The sequence below is a fragment of the Ostrinia furnacalis genome, unplaced genomic scaffold (assembly GCF_004193835.3).
Source record: "Ostrinia furnacalis isolate ACB-3 unplaced genomic scaffold, ASM419383v2 OfSCF3824, whole genome shotgun sequence".
In the NCBI taxonomy this organism is placed as follows: domain Eukaryota; kingdom Metazoa; phylum Arthropoda; class Insecta; order Lepidoptera; family Crambidae; genus Ostrinia; species Ostrinia furnacalis.
The window spans coordinates 142,509-159,386 of NW_021134063.1; the positions used below are offsets into that span (position 1 = coordinate 142,509).

Consider the following 16,878-nt stretch of genomic DNA (forward strand, 5'->3'; position numbering starts at 1 on the left):
ATTTTCATTCATAACAGTTACCTATTTGTTAATAAATTAGTAAAAATTCTTACCTGGCTTGAACAGAACGTAGTCACCAATAACACCATTTACGAAGAAGTCAGTGATGTTCAGTTCTATGCCTCTCCCTTCGCCGGTGAATATCCAGTCCACAATGTTGTTGGTTGGGTACGGATTCGGGTAGTTTGGTGACGTCACCACCAGAGGTTCCTGCGTCAGAGTCATGCGTATCGGCGTCTCTCCGTCGTCAATATTATTAAGGCTCAATTCGTCGGCATGCGCTTTAACGTACTCCACCATCAGCTGGTCATATTGCTCGGCGTTAAGGCTGCTGACGTCAATAGGTGTGACAGTTTCTGAAGCGATAATTTCACCATCTATGTCTTCGTTTGATGCAGGTGAAGTTTTTGTCTGTATATTTTCATTGATAGTATCAGGTGGTTGTTTACTGTCACGAACAATTGTCTCTACATTTTCATTGATAGTTTTACTTTCAGAAACAACAGCATTAAGATTTACGTCATCGGCAGCATCAGAGTTATTTACATCGAGTATGCCATCGTCGCCGGTTTCTATCAATTTTTCTTCCATGTCTACTGCTTCATCATCGTCATCCTCATCTTCATCATCATCATCTTCTTCTGACGTGGCGTCATCAGCCTCTGGATCGTCTTTAAACAGACCGTCATCATCGTCATAATTTTGGATTTCTTCTTCATTTTTAATATCCATAGTTTTTTCACCGTCATTTTCAATATCCTTGCTATTTTTGTTTTCTACTTTTTCTACTTCTGTGTCTTTTTCATCTTCTTCATTGACGGCATCATCGATTTCATCCGACATTTTCTCTTCATTATTAGCAGCATCGTAGTCTTCCCGGAGTGATAGTACGTATTTTTCTCCATAAGGTACTCCAAACTTTTCTTCGTATTCAGAAATCTGGTCTGGTTTTAAGTCATCATCTGCGTTTTTCTCCGGTTCGACGTAATCCGGATTTTCGTCATTCAGTTTCCTCCAAGTTTCCATTAGTTTCTCCAAATCCTCGTTCAGATCATCGTATACTTTGTCTACGGTATCCTCTGCAATTAAATCGCCCTGAGAAGACTCTAGGATATCTTTAGCTGCTTCTTCTGCGTATTTGTCGTTGGCTTCATCCTCACCGTTGTCATCTGCGGCGTTACCTTCGTCAAAGTTATCATCTGTTTCTTCAAGAATCTGCTTTGTTTCTTCAACAATGTCGTCCATGAAGTTTTGATCTTCGGGTTTGAAATAGGAAATATTATCTTCTTGTGAAACAACTTTTTCTTTGCTGATGTCAAGTTGGTCAACTGAGGCGTCATCATCAAGCTTATCAACTGCTTCATCTTCAGCAACTTGCATAGGCTCTTCTTTATTTTTGCTTGGGTTTATTTCTTCAGGTTCAGCTGATTTCACTTCTAGGTCTTCTGTACTTAAATTTGCTACATTTTCGGCAGAATTTACGGTCTCATCCGCACTAGGTTGTTCAATATCTTTCTCACTGTCTCCATTTTCATCACCGTCACCATTTTCTTCACTCTCATCGTTAAGTTCGTCCACATTTTGAGCAGATCGGTTATCTTCTATCTGGTAATCCGCTTCAAACTTCTCTTTGGCGTTGTCTTCAGGAAGATTATTGTCGTCTTTGGCTTCTGGTAGACTTAGGACATCGTCGTGGAGCTCAGGCCCGAAGTAATCGTACTGGTCGTAGTCTCTGTAGTCCAGTTGCTGGTAGCTGTCATCATCGTTTTGTTGCGCTGGAACAAAATTAAATAAATTATTAAATTTTCTACTCCACATACAGCTATGAATCATGAGTATTTAGCGCAGTGTTCTTTTTGTATTTTATAGTGAGATTGGCACCTGCCGTTGTCATGCTTAAAAATGTAAACTTAAATTATAGAAATAGATTATCCTGGGGGTTGTTCATCTGTTACAATAAAATAGATATTTTGTAGTAACTGAGAAGTAACTGAGGAAACTTGCGAATGCCCATAACATCTCACCCGCAAGTTTTCTCAGTTACTCCGTGACCATGGCGCTTGCATCAGTTCTGAAATATCGGAAACTCAAAATTAAGGTACATGGTAGCAATCCCGTCAGTAATAATAATTTCCAATAGTGTTTGTAACATTGTGCTTTTCCATAACTTATTTGGAAATCTATACTAAAACAAAGAAGAGAGAGATAATAATATTCAAACCGAGATATTTATTTTATTTTATTGATAAAGATCTATCAACAACACATCTTCTGATGATGATGATGAGATGATTCTTAATTTAGCTAGGAATCTATTTTATTTGCCGAAAAGAAAGAAGATTTCTCCTTCAAATGCACTTCTATCAGTTTCACTTCACGCCACGTTGGACCCGTTCCAAACACAATAAATTAACACGTTTACCTCATGACACTACTCTAAATATTATGTAATGTAAATGCAGACGAACCAAACAATAAACACTCAGTTAACAACAATTTAAGGATGGTTAAGCTTAGGACAGAATACTTATTCAAAAACAAGAAATTATTGTTAAAAGTAGCAGTTTTTAGGTAAGTATTTTATTTTATTTTATTTGTTTCACAATATTTCAACAGCATTCAATTGTCTACAGTCGATATTAATTCGTGAAAATATACAATGAACATTATTTACTTCCTATCTAAACCGTATGTAACGAAATTATTACGAATTACTCTCGCTTTTTCTTTGAAATATTACTTAAGTACTATAGCTTTAACCCGCGGCTTCACTCGCGTGATATTTAGATTGTCACATATCGTCATAAATTGTAGCCTATATGTTATTCTGGGTAATAACCAATCTTCTACTTCTTCTTCGTCACTACACTCTTGCCAGAGTGGTCGTGGTCGTCACACCCGGTCCGGTGGCAAGCCTCACATTCCGTCGCCATTCCTTCCGCACTGCAGCATTTCTTGTGGACCATTGAGTGCGGTTTTGACCAGCGTATGGGCGAACTGCCGCGCGCTCTTGTGCCTTCAACCGTCCCCTGCACGACAAGTCGTAAGTCGTCGTGTAATAACCAATAATACTGTATAAAGTTTCATCAAAATCCGTTTAGTAGTTTTTGCGTGAAAGAGTAACAAACATCCAGACATCCAAATTCAAACATTTTTTTGCCTACTTTGTTGCCTATTATTAAATTGTTTTTATCAAAACATTTCCTCGTACACAATCGCGCAATGTAAGTCGGTGAGTAACGCGGGCAGCGTCTTGTCAACGAGGAAAATAGTCCGAATTATGTTTTATTTTTGTGTGTTCAGCGAAATGCTTTGGTGCGATGTTTACTAGTTTTTTTGAGTGAGACTTTTGAGAATGTGTTTTGATGTTTTTCACTTAAGGATGATGCCAGGGTTTCTATGAAATCTAGTCCAATCTTCCAATATCTATGTGTAATTTTAGCTGAAAAAAAGTTACTATGGCGCCAAGTTCCATATCTTAGTCAAAGTCAAAGTCAAAATGTGTTTATTCGTTCAGAGTTATTCTGTATTAAACATAATAGGTAGTTTTACTTTACAAGATCCAAAACAATGTGAACTAATGTTTTATTTTTCCAAAAATGTTAAACAGATGTTAACGTTGACAAATGCTTTTTTATATGTATGTTTTACTAGCTGTACCCCGCGGTGTTACCCGTGTTATTTATGCCCATGTGTTAATCCAGGGTGTCAGCTAACTCCATACCAAATTTTATTAAAATCGCTCTAGCCGTTTAGACGTGAAGAAGTTACAAACATACACTCACAAACTTTCGCCCTTAATATTAGTGTGATTAGTGCTAATTATTATCCTGTTAGTACTTTTGCGATCTACATTAGGATCAATGCATTACATAGTTTCCTCTAGCTTGTGGCTATTGCCTATTGCCTACTTATTTTAGTTTGTAACCAATCTGTAACACGCCTAAGTACTCTATTGTTAGCGCAGGTGGCATGAGTTAAACCGAATACAGTCAACAGCAAATACTAGAAATGTTACGTTGCAATATCACACGTAATAATAGTGCAATAAGATGCTTTAGTTTGATGCTCCTTCTGTATTAATAGCACGGGGACGTGTTTGAAGAAACTTGAATATAATTGTGTGACTATGTTGAAATTTTGTGCAATCGCTATGAGTCAAACCTGCTACTCGGTGGAGTCAGTACTGGACTTTTGACCCGGAATGTTTGAATTAAAAGCATAATAAATTAACACTTATTTATTTTTGCAAATAGGATTTTTAAAAGCACTTTTACATGTCCCAGAATTAACCCTACCACTGCTTCGGGACATTAAATGGGCCAGTGTATAAATGTATAAGTTTGTAAAGTGTATAAATTCGTATAAATCGGTAACCTTTAATACCACTATTTATAATTAGACGTTGTTTGCTTTCTACTACAAATAAAATGCCCAATTTAAAATCATTGAAGTATTTTTTGCGTTAATATTATTATTTTGTAAAAAATCTTAACACAGAAGTAATTTGCATAAATAAATTAAAACGAATCTAACTGTACCTTTTAAGCTGATATCGGTCAAGCCGTTTAATCTACATAGTGTGCCAAAGAAATATACTCCTCCCTCCTTCTCGTGCAGTCGAGTAAAACAGTAGGTAGGTATTACAATTGTGTAATATTTGTTGAAGTTCTGGAATTTCACAAAGTATAGAGATACAATTAGTTATTAGTTTATAATTGTGTTTATAATAAGATCCCCTTGCAAACTGCATTTGTTAATTAGTTTATTATGCAATGTTTCCTTTTATATTTATGGCTACGACTCTAATTGGTTGATGCTGTATTTTCCTTAACCTATTTAAATTAATATATGGACGGTCATTAAACCATGTCAAACGCCTTTGGTGGACCGACGACATTATAAAGGTAGCAGCACAGAATACATAATAATTTAATAGCGTAGTAAGAAGGCGCTGGACGCAGGCCGCTACCAACCGGGCAACATGGAAAGCATTGGGGGAGGCCTATGTTCAGCAGTGGACGTCCTATGGCTGTGATGATGATGATAATGATGAAACGTCTTTGGTGGCTTGTAGTCTGACAGTTCGATAAACTATCTCAGTTGATGAAATCATAACGTTAGAAATAGAAAAGGAGAAAATACAGATTTTCTTTTTTCACAAACTTAAAGGGTAAAAATTAAAGATGGAGGAATGTACTGACTGATGATGACTATGTTTTTGGATAAAAAAAAACAATATATTTAAAACTTACCATAATTACTGATCATCAATTACCATCAGGTGAGATACAGGTCAAGAACTTCCTCGTTGTGGATAAAAAAAAAACTTAAGTAAACTTCGGTTATTTGTTAAAGTTAGAACTAGCAGCGAATGGTTGAAATTTTAAAAGAAGTGTCTATTGTAATCGCTAGAGTATTTATTGCAAAAATAAAAGATTATTAAATAATAGTAAAATATAGCAAGGTATTGGGCGTGCTAGTTTTATACCTTACCTACACGTAGTAAGTACCTACATACATACCTACGAATATCTGTGCTTATTCAATTTTCTCTTTTGCACATAGATGCAATAAACATTGTTCAAATAAAACATAAGTCACAGTTGGTTTTCTTAACGTATCGCGAAAACGGAGCACACAACAATGCATTTAATAAATTAATTAAACAAAAACATTTGAAGCTATTGTTCGAATGTTGGGAAAACCTGTAACGCTAATTCGTCAACTATAATGTGTTTGTAAAATAAATAGAGCAAATTATGCTGTTGTTTTGTTGTATTTATTCAGATACTACTAGCCTTTACCCGCGGCTTCGTCCGAGTCAATAGATATGTCTGTTATAGATCGCCCGCGACTACTTCAATAACCGTGGTGGAAACTATTCAAATCAAATCAAAAACATTTATTGAATTTTGATCAGTATTTTGGCACTAATTAACGTCATAGTCGGCCGTTTGGTGTAGTGGATCGGAAACGGACTACTATGCCGAGAGGTCCCGGGTACGATTCCCGGCCGGGCAGAAATTGAAATTATGAATTTTAATTTCTGTGACGGGTCTGGGGGTTACTATGTATAAAATATGTTTGTATTTACAAAAAAAAAAGTATTTAAGTTTGTTTATATCCGTTGTCTAGTACCCATAAATAAATCTTTAGACAATAAATAAATCTTTAGACAATTTCACACATCGCCAGCTAGCCCCAAAGTAAGCAACTTAATGCTTGTGTTATGGGTGCTAGCTTAACGGATATGCTACTTATATACTTATAGTAACACCCAGACCCGTCACAGAAATTAAAATTCATCATTTCAATTTCTGCCCGGCCGGGAATCGAACCCGGGACCTCTTGGCATAGTAGCACGTTTTGAACCACTACACCAAACGGCCGACATAGTACAAGCTTTGCTTAGTTTGGGACTAAATGCGTAGTATAAATTGTCCAAGGATATTTATTTATTATTATTTATTTATTATAAAAATGGTAGCCCTCAAGGGGCACATAACATGTCTCCTTATCTTTTGAGCCCTACCAGTGCTTCGAGACAAACATATTATATGTGTTTCTTCCTGCCAAATCATATACCTTCCTATTCCTGTTGTTTATACATGGTGCGGGCGGCGTTCACTTTCTTAACCTGATCGCTGACCGCAGAACGCAAACAGTGTGAGAGATCCTTAGTAAGGGTGGATTCGACCAAACAAGAGTAGTAAATCGATCTTAGATTAAATCGTCAGTTTTGATATATTTCCCATACTGAAACTGTCAATGTGCCAGTTATACCAGGAGTTATTCTCGGATAATAGTTTGGTCTAATCGGGCCTGAATAGTGTAAGATTTAGGTAAGAAAGCATTTGTATGTAATTAGGTAACGCATGCAAATGTATGGAAATACATGCACGCGTTTAGTACGCTGTGGACTATTTGCAAATTTGAGCGTTTCAGGAAACCGCTAGATAGCGCTGCGGTTGCTACAGAACACAGCACATCAGACTTCACATTTTTATTGCAAAATCGACCGTATTACAACTGCATAGATGTCGCAGTGTGTAGCTTGATGTGCTAACGACTACGCGACTGTACTATTTTTGTCTCTGCAATGTGCAAACAGTTGCTTGGTGTAGATTTCCAGTAAATATTGCAGTTTTTTAAGCGTGATTAAAAACGTAGATGTCATGCTTCGTTTGTTTTGAATAAAGTTATTTCTATTTAAACAAAATATTGTTGAAACTGCTTGTTTTTAACTGTATTTAGAGTCAACATAATGATTTTTTATTCGTCTTTATCAATGAATCAGTCGCATTATACGTCTCAGATAACCGTCAGGGCTTAGGTGTCTTTCTTTAACACTGGGTTTTTGTATACGAAGAAAACAAATTATTAATTGTAACCATCCCCTTACACTTTGTCCGGAAAATTGTCAATATGTATGTATTTACAAAAAAAAGTATTTAGTTGTCTAGTACCCATAGTACAAGCCTTGCTTAGTTTGGCCACGGTTTGGCACTAGAGGCGCAGTGTAAAATGTCCAAGGATATTTTTAATTTTTTAATTATTTATTTGCTGCACCATTATCAATAAAATATGACTAGTGTAGGCAAGATCCTCTATAAATTTACTCTTAACGAAGGCTAAATGATCTGATATTGATGATCGATTGAGAAAACAAGGCAAACTTGCCTGAACACTGTTATACATATTGTTTATCAATTTCAATTGACATTTACTTTACTGTTTAATATACAAAATAATTAATATTGACTTTATCATTACTTAATTAAGACCGTTTTGTCGACCAATTATTTACATAGTTGGACAAATAAATTAGTAATCATCAATTAAATACACCTATTCATTTGAGGGAAAACATATAAATTCCCAACAGCTGTAATTCATAACAAATAGATAAATTATGTACCCACACAAAATGAGTTCGGATTTATTTGACCCGTCTTGAAATCGAACCAGGGACCTTTCGAGAGTCACTGTATGTGTGTACCCCGCATTATCATCATCATCATCATATGATGAATTTCTACTGTGCGGGAATCGAACCCGCTACCTCCGGAATAGTAGTCCGTTTCGAACCACTACACCAAACGGCCGACAAGTTATTTGACTTATTTGTTTAATAAAAAAAAATAAAAAAATGTTTATATGAAGTCTGCGATTTATTGTGTACTTAAAAGTTTTGCTTACTTTGGGACTAGACGGCGAAGAGACGACATATTTATTTAAAAACCAGTCAATATTGATTTTAAAGAAACACTTCACTATCACAAATATTATCAAATCGGATCTATAAAAGTTATTGAAGTGGTTTTATTATTATTTCTGTGTACCAGCATAGCTGCACATAGTATTGTTATAATGATAACACACACAGGCAAATGTTTTTTATTTTTCAGTGTATTAAGTACAGGCATCAGATTAGACAATTACCTACTACTTTGTTTTTACGTAAATTAAAACGCTGGCTTGTTGGAGAGTGCTTTTATGACATGAAAGAATATTTTGACTTAAATAAACAATGTAAATGAATGTGTACCTGACAAGCATGTAATATTATTATGATTTTATTAATGGACATCTTTTTTATTTTAATCTATTTAATGTGACATTTTTGTAAAGTTTTTGCATGCCGACATTCGGTAGAGCACGCATGCACTTACAAACTGCTTTATGTATAATTTGAACAAATATGTACCGTGTCTCTTACGCAAATAAATGATTTCTATTCTATTCTATTCTATTCTATACCTAGGCACATTTTTGTTGAAAAATCGCCTCTATTACTTTATTCATAAGAAGCCACGGTGTTTGGCTTAACGTGCTGTCTTCATTTATTAGTATTGATCCGTTTAGATTAGTATTGTCGGCCGTTTGGTGTAGTGGTTCGAATCGGACTACTATTCCGGAGGCTGCGGGTTCGATTCCCGCACAGTACACACATTTGTGTGCATGAATATATTTGTTTGTATTGGACTGGGTGTTTTCTATGTATAATATGTATGTATTTAAAAAAAAAAGTATTTAAATATGTTTATATCCGTTGTCTAGTACCCATAGTACAAGCTTTGCTTAGTTTGGGGCTAGCGGCGCAGTGTAAAATGTCCAAGGATATTTATTATTATTATTATTTATTATTATCCATTGTCGTATGAACCTACTAGACGTTGCATAATAATAATGAGTAGGTACGGATGTAAATTTAATCACTCTAAGCATGTTTTGTCTAGCTCTATGACGTCACAGATACTCGATAAGTGCTACTTTGTATCGAGTAGGTATCAGTTGATATTGATGGCAAATATTTAGTTAGCGTCTTGGTGGGAACTGATTTTGGAATCCTTGTTTAGTTTATTGAGTAGGTACTGTAAACATCGCATCGGGCTATATTTCTGTTGGAAAATAGACCCTATCGCAATTAAATTAGGTAGCATTGTAAATAGCTTGATGTGCCGTCGTCTGTACACATCAACAAAATCAATATTTAAAATGCGATTGATGTTACTAATCGACTAACTATTCATTAATTTATGACGTTGTTGATATGCTCGTTCATATCAGATAACCAGATTCAAATATGCTAGTACAAAATACACACAGTTTATGTGTGACAATTAAAAAGGTATTTAAATTGGCCATAAATAACAAATTGGTACTTTAAAATAATTTAGTAAATAAACTGCAATATTTTCTTCTACTTGATAGAAATGAAAACAATGTAAAAACTTTACCTGGCTGCGAAAAGGTTAAGTTATTACGGTCATAAATTATTTTTTGAACAAAGAAATGAAAAAGTAGAGTCATCCATCGGTGTTATTTAAAATATGAGAGAATAAACTTGGGCAAAGATAAGATAGAGGCTAAGACGGGCAGACGGGTTGATAAGGCTTATTCTGAAACAGCTGACAGCTGCATGCATGCAAGCTTAAACATCAGGCCAGATCCATAAGCATCAGGCCATCCTAATGGATCTGGCCTGATGCTATCTGCATCCATCCAGCCCTAAAGCTGTGTACATAGTAATTAATATATTTTTCTCTAAAAATAAATATTTTTATTTTATTAACATTCATACGAGTACGAGTAAAAGTCACAATTAGTTCCTTGTACATTTTTTAAACAAAGCAGTGGTAGGGTTAATACTGGGACCTGTAAAAGAGCTTTTTAAAAGCCTACTTGCAAAAATAAAATGAGTTTTTTTTTTGTGACAGGAGGCAAACGAGCAGACGGATCACCTGATGGTAAGTGATTACCGTTTTATGAGTTTTTTATTAAACACAATGTTTTCGGATTTTTCTCTCTGCATACAACGCTTGAAGTATTTATCAACTTATAGTTTATTGCTATTTAGAAACTGCAAAATAATAACTTAAAATGTTATTTTCAATGAAATGGAACGTGATCTTGTACGAGTAGTACGCGAAAGCGTAAGACAGATCCATTTGCGATGTTCGAATAATAATTTAATTATGACTGGTTTTAATTACCAGTCTTAATTAACTACACTGTTATATTATTATTATCTTATATGAAATATTGAGTGTCGAATAAGATATGAATTCTTTTGAGCCTTTCAGACGTGTCTCACTAGTGAAAGTGTGGTTTTATTTATTTATTATTTTGGGAATATAATAAAGAGTCGCCAGTACCTACTTATTCTTTTGTTTTTCTAGATTAATCAAATCACTCTAAAAACATTTTCATGTAAAATGTTGCCAAGACGAGACTCTAGGTTGGCGAAAATGTCATCAGATCTTAATGACTCATTATTATACTATGGTAGAGTCAAGCTTGTGACTCTGCGAGTGTTATCCCTAACTACGTAACCTACTCTACCTTAGTCAAAATATATGACATGGCAGATGATAGAGGTCATTGACTTTTGGCTATGTTTATATTTGTGTTTTAGTTACATTAAAATATATGAAATATGTAAACATATACACTTCATTAGCCTATAATTTAACCGTTAATTGAAATAATTGGTGTTAACATGAAAACCGTGGTCAAGTCAAACCAAATTATACCATAACCGCTAGACAGTGCGCCTAAAAACTTTACTCAAGGAAAATGTACCACATGCAAGATAATGTATGGCATAATACATTTTTATGCTTATTTTCCTGTAGAGTCCTATAATTAATGTAAATTATATAAAAAATACTGAAAGTCACTTCATTTTTCAATTCTTACGAGCTTTAATTTTTCTTGAGTTTAATTTGCGTCATTTGATTTTTCCAGTTGTGTTTTACATAATGTACCTACTAACATCATGTATGTAATTTAGTTTAGCAGTGACAGCTAAACCGCAAATACTTGTGTACTTGTTTATTATGTACATACTAGTAGGTACGAGTAAATTTAGACTGAATGTGTACCTGCGTAATTTTTTACATGCCCTCCGTTCGATATAAATAAATAAATAAATAAATAAATATCCTTGGACATTTTACACTGCGCTTCTAGTCCCAAACTAAGCAAAGCTTGTACTATGGGTACTAGACATAAAATATATGGAAAATATTTGACTTTTAAAACTACCGTGTAGATTACCTACTGAAATCCTTTATGGTTGTTCATTCATTGCCTGTTTAACTTACTAGCCATAACAATCTAGTGACACAGTAATTTTAATCAATATTTTCGTATCCGCCGCTTGCAACCATTGTTTACGCATAAACCATTGTTTTAAATTAACAGTATGTTGAGAAACCAGACCTCAGGTATACAACAAACCTGAAGTGAGGTTAATAATCTTAAAATATGATGAAGAGCTTCGAAATGATGAACAGTAACCATTGAGCGAGAGTGAGATAGCAATAACTCTACATTTTCAGATTAAATTTTTACATTCGTTATTTTTATTCGATTTACTCTACTGCATTTTTTACGCATTAATTTTAGAATGTAGCGAAAAGTCCACTATCATTCACATTCTCAAGTTTCAGTTCAAAGACACTCAGCTGTCCGGGAATAGTCCCACCTTTCGTTCCCTGCAACTCCTGTGTAGCCAGAATCTACAGCTTGACCTCCAATAAAATCCTAACGAATGAAGGTCAAGTTTGTGCTGTACCGACCTAGAATCGAATCACGACCCCTCAGATGCGTAGCAATTTTTCCACCAAGCTATGCTTCTATTCTAACTAATCGATATCACTACAGGGCATTTGAATACAACAAAGTTCCCAGTTTAACAACTTAAAGTTACTATAAATGATTGTTTTACCCGTAAACAAAGAAAAACTTAGTTAAACTTAACTTTTCCCCAAAATAATGTTGTTATCTGGCCATTTGTAACCAAGCACGCTATTGTAGGTACTCCTATTAAGTCTAGACTGTCGCATCGTAAATAATGTTCTCGGATCGATCACCGCAGCTCTATATTTATGCAAAAACAGCGCATACAAATATTACGTTATCAAAACCTTACCGCTTACTGCGCCGGCCGCCAACAGAAGCAAGCAAATCCAGTATTTCTCCATAGTCAACCACTAACACATTCTATTTTGAAATTACAAACTTTACACTAAATATTTTATTCAAAACACGACCGTTCCTCACAATTGCGGAGTTGCGACTGACGCGTATTCGACGCAAGCGCATGTTTTTTGCCCAACCCTAATTCCAACGCAATAAGGTCGAGAATGACATAGTGAAGTAGTGATAAGGTATCAGAGATAGTGTTTATATTCGAGTGTTAAATTGGTGATGCTATTTTCTTTGTTTTCTTATTGCTCGATAATAATGTGTGAGCATATTTCACATTATTGATTAGACCTTATAAAGTAAAAAACATACTTAAATACACTCGAATAAGAGGAATTTTCATGAAAATAGAGTGTTTTACCCAACCCGTCTGGCCAGCTGGGGAGTGTAGACCAAATCCTCCATTTGCTTCTAGTAAACTGGAGAAGGTTATGCTCCTCAGTGGAGACTAATGACTGATGATGATAATGATGATGATGATGATAGAGAACATTTTCATGTAACATAGAATGAATAAATAACATTTTATAGTATAATAGTTACCAAACTCTGTTTGTTCTATGTTTTCCATGTGGCAACAAAATAAAAGTTTTCTATTCTATTCAAAACATCTAGCTAATAGTATGGAAAACATTGCCATCGTATGTTAGATTTACCAAATAGTATAGACAAAGTAGTAGACTCAATAGTAAAGTGGGTACTTATTGGTAACATAGTAAGAATATTACAACAGTTAAAATAAACCTCTTTACTACGTGAAGACCGCCTGTTGGTAAGCGTAGATTTCAATGCCAGTTGCGGTTGCGGGTTTACAGCCTAGCGGGGGCAAATGAAAGAGGTAGAGAGGTAGGTAACGTATACATAGCTGTGTCGTTACTTCCGAATATAAATGCTTTGACAAACTAGGTTTCTTCCGCCACTACTTCTCAGCATCAGACCATAATGTTGTGTTAGGGTAAGCTATATTTGGGACGTGTATAAGCGCCCTGGAAAGGGCCTAATTACTAAATAAAAGCTTTGACTTTGTGTAAAAAAGAGAGTATAAAAACTTCATGTTCGTGCTCTACATTTTTAGTATAATCTGAGCCAAATTTCCCAGCCGAAAGAAATTTCGTCTGTGTTATAATTTGGCTACTAAACTACCGTAATTCAGCATACTGCACTACGATTTGACCTTGTCAGCGAACAACGGACGACCGAGTCAATACCGCCGGGCAATGTTGTAAACAAGGTATTATGTAAAAAGTACTGAAAGAGAATAAACTGTCTTAGTGATATCAAAATTGTTTTCCTTTGCAATGTTTTTCTGGGGATAAACCGAACCGAAACCTTGCCTCTTCTTGATGGAGTGGAGGTTTTTGACGCTTACTCTACTTATTAATGAATAACTATTTTACTACCTACGTTTCTTTCATCCAAATGTTGTCCACTGCTGGACAAAGAGCTCCCCCAAAGATTTCCATAAAGACCGGTCCTTCGCCGCCCGCATCCAGGTTCTTCCCGCGACCTTCACCAGATCAGTTTATTTAGGTGTCTCTTATTCATTTTTGAGTCAATTACCTAATTCTGTATTTGTCTGCCATCCCTAACCTCTACTTTCACGGCAGCCAAACTCTACATCTCCGCCTCTATCTATAGTGCCTACTTTATATTTTTTTTTATAATATACTAACGTAATATTCCAATGGTTATGGTTATGTAATTTGTATTTTGTACCAAAAAATATTTTATTTCTTTCTATAGTGATCTCCTTCACAGTTCCAGTTCATTTACCTCTTCTATTACAGGTACATTTGGAGTCAATGTTAGTACTTAGAACTTGTTTGTACATTTACCAACGTCTATTGGTCCGTACTACACAGACAACCATCTGTGCAAATAACGTCATGCTCACAAACTATGGTTTTGAATAATGCGACGGTTTTAACAATGCAAGTCTGTCAATAATAATTGTGAATGAATGTGAAAAATGAGCGAGTCAGACACTACTCGTGTTTACTGTGACTCATGTATGATAATTATTTTTAACAGACTTCTTATAAATGTAGTTATTTTACTCGCGTACCTACTTGGCGCATTTTTTGAGGACAAATATTTCTTACCATACTGAAAGCCTAAATACTTACATTATGAATTTTCTAGACAAATGATGGGTCTCTCATCATTTCACCCCTTCAAGATTCTTTACGAGTCGTAAATTACGATAAAAAATACAGATACGAAGGATCTCTACTTCATTTCCGACACTGGACTCTCTCAAAACCTTAAGAAAGAGAGAGAGAGTGTGTGAAGAATTTTCTTCATCATCATCATTTCGCGCCTCCACTCCAGAACCTTGCTATCCCATCGGCAGTCAGTGCTGCGTACTATGTGCCCTGCCCATTGCCACTTCAGCTTGCTAATCCGTTGGACTATGTCAGCGACTTTAGTTCCTTAACGGATCTCCTTATTTCTGATTCGATCTGGTAAAGAATTTGATCTCGTAAAGAAGAATTTTCTTACAATCCCTCATCTTCTTATCTTGGTTATAAGTAGCCTATCTTTCTAGCCGTTATTCTATTTACGCATTTAGACTCTATACAGGGTGGAAACGATAAGTGATCTCACTCGATTATCTCTAAACTACACAAGATATTGAAAAACTGGTTACTGATCCTGAAAGAGCTTCACGAGCTCTTTCTAACGGTATCAGTAATAGGTTAGGGGAGACCTAGGAGAGTTGTGACAATTTTTACTTTAGGGGCCATATCTCGCTCAAAAAACATTCCACAGCTATGAATCATACAAATTAATGTAGCGCCGTTCCTTCTGTTTTCAAAACAATCACCAAAGTTAACTAAAGTATTGGGGTTTCTAAGAAAATCACCAAAATCTTAGACCACTCCCTCTGTCACAACTCTCCTAGCACCGAGGTAAGTTGTGACAGGTACCGAGGTGAGTTGTGACAGCATTGTATTCCATCTATTAGATATACAAAATACCATAATACTCAATGAAATTTGTTTTTTTTTACCAAAAAAGTACTTTAATCATCCTTAAGTACCAATTAAAACCAATAGTTATAGGATGTCGTTACACAGATTGAGCCACATTTCTCCAGCTTTCATTTTTCTCCCACGACACTGTATTTTTTTAAATTATATTTTTTAGCTAATATTATAGATATATTTTCTTCCTCTTCTGTAAAAATAAAAAAGTCGCGGTGGTAAAATCCATAGACGGAGCATCGCCTTCTGGATTTACTTGATAAGCCTCTTTCTTTTTAATATATCTTGACAAGTTTAGATTGTAAGAGGTCGCAGCATATCTTAAACTTTAACCCTTTAACCTAATCACTTCATAAGCCAGTCATAAGTTCATAAGCCATAAAGTCCTAGATTTCGACTTTAGCAAACAGTTCCTCTATATGGCTTTCATGTATAGTTATTAGGCATTCTGAATCAAAAGAGTAACAGCATGCAATTATACAAATTATGAACCTACTAACACACAAAAAAAAAACGTCTAAAAACATCGTGGAAATGGCCCATCAGAAAAATTCAGTAAGCTAGGAGAGTTGTGACAGCCTGTCACAACTCTCCTAGGTGTTTAAAATGACGACTTGGTTCGAATAATAATTTTTATTTTCTAAACACGATGCGCACACAAAAGATCAGTGCTACATTTTGAGACCTGAATAACCATGCAACTTGTGAAAAAATAACACAACAGAAATACAATTTTGAAGATAAACTTACTTTTCGCATTTTTTTGTACACAGACGTCATATTCACGTAACCGTGCCTCTTGCGCCGCCCGCAGGTACTTAGTCAAGAAGAGCGTCTTAAATGCGACAAACCAGCGTTTTTACCAGCTTCCTAACTATATTAAGTAAGGAGAAATCGTCCTTGTCACAACTCACCTCTGTCACAACTCTCCTAGGTCTCCCCTACAGAATTAACTGGATCTATCCGAAAATTCAATGATTTCAGCCTCCATACTAAATGTATGCCAGCCACACAATATGAAAAGTGTAATTTTTTTTATTAAATAATAAACACTTAAAATGAACTCGTAAATTGCATTCTTATTTAAAATAAGTCACGGAAAACATTGGTTCTAGGCTTTAGTTGCTATAATATTATCAAGACATAAGTGCCATGACTATGGCAGTACTAAATGTACGGAAGTTGGAAACATTGAATTTTCGGATAGATCCAGTTTATTTTGTAACTTATTGTTGGTACCATTGGATAGAGCTTGAGAAGCACTTTCAGGATCAGTAACCAGTTTTTGGATAGCTTGTATAGTTTTTAATATTAAGTGGTTTTACTAAATGTATGGAAGCTGGAAACATTGAATTTTCGGATAGATCCAGTTTATTTTGTAACCTATTATTGG

At 35.2% G+C, this 16,878-nt stretch overlaps 1 protein-coding gene across 2 annotated transcripts in view; it reads right to left on the reverse strand.

Annotated features, from left to right (window-relative positions):
• The window catches only part of LOC114358256 (protein PFC0760c), a 28,283-nt gene extending 15,610 nt beyond the window's left edge, over positions 1 to 12,673 (reverse strand). For both annotated transcript variants that reach the window (XM_028312166.1, XM_028312167.1), the window contains exons 1-2: positions 12,443 to 12,673; positions 54 to 1,775 (exon numbers count right to left, since the gene is read on the reverse strand). In XM_028312166.1, the coding sequence (XP_028167967.1) occupies positions 54 to 1,775; positions 12,443 to 12,494 (1,774 nt within the window). In that variant the 5' untranslated portion in view covers positions 12,495 to 12,673. The remainder of the gene's footprint in view (positions 1 to 53; positions 1,776 to 12,442) is intronic.
• Between the last annotated feature and the right edge of the window lie 4,205 nt (positions 12,674 to 16,878).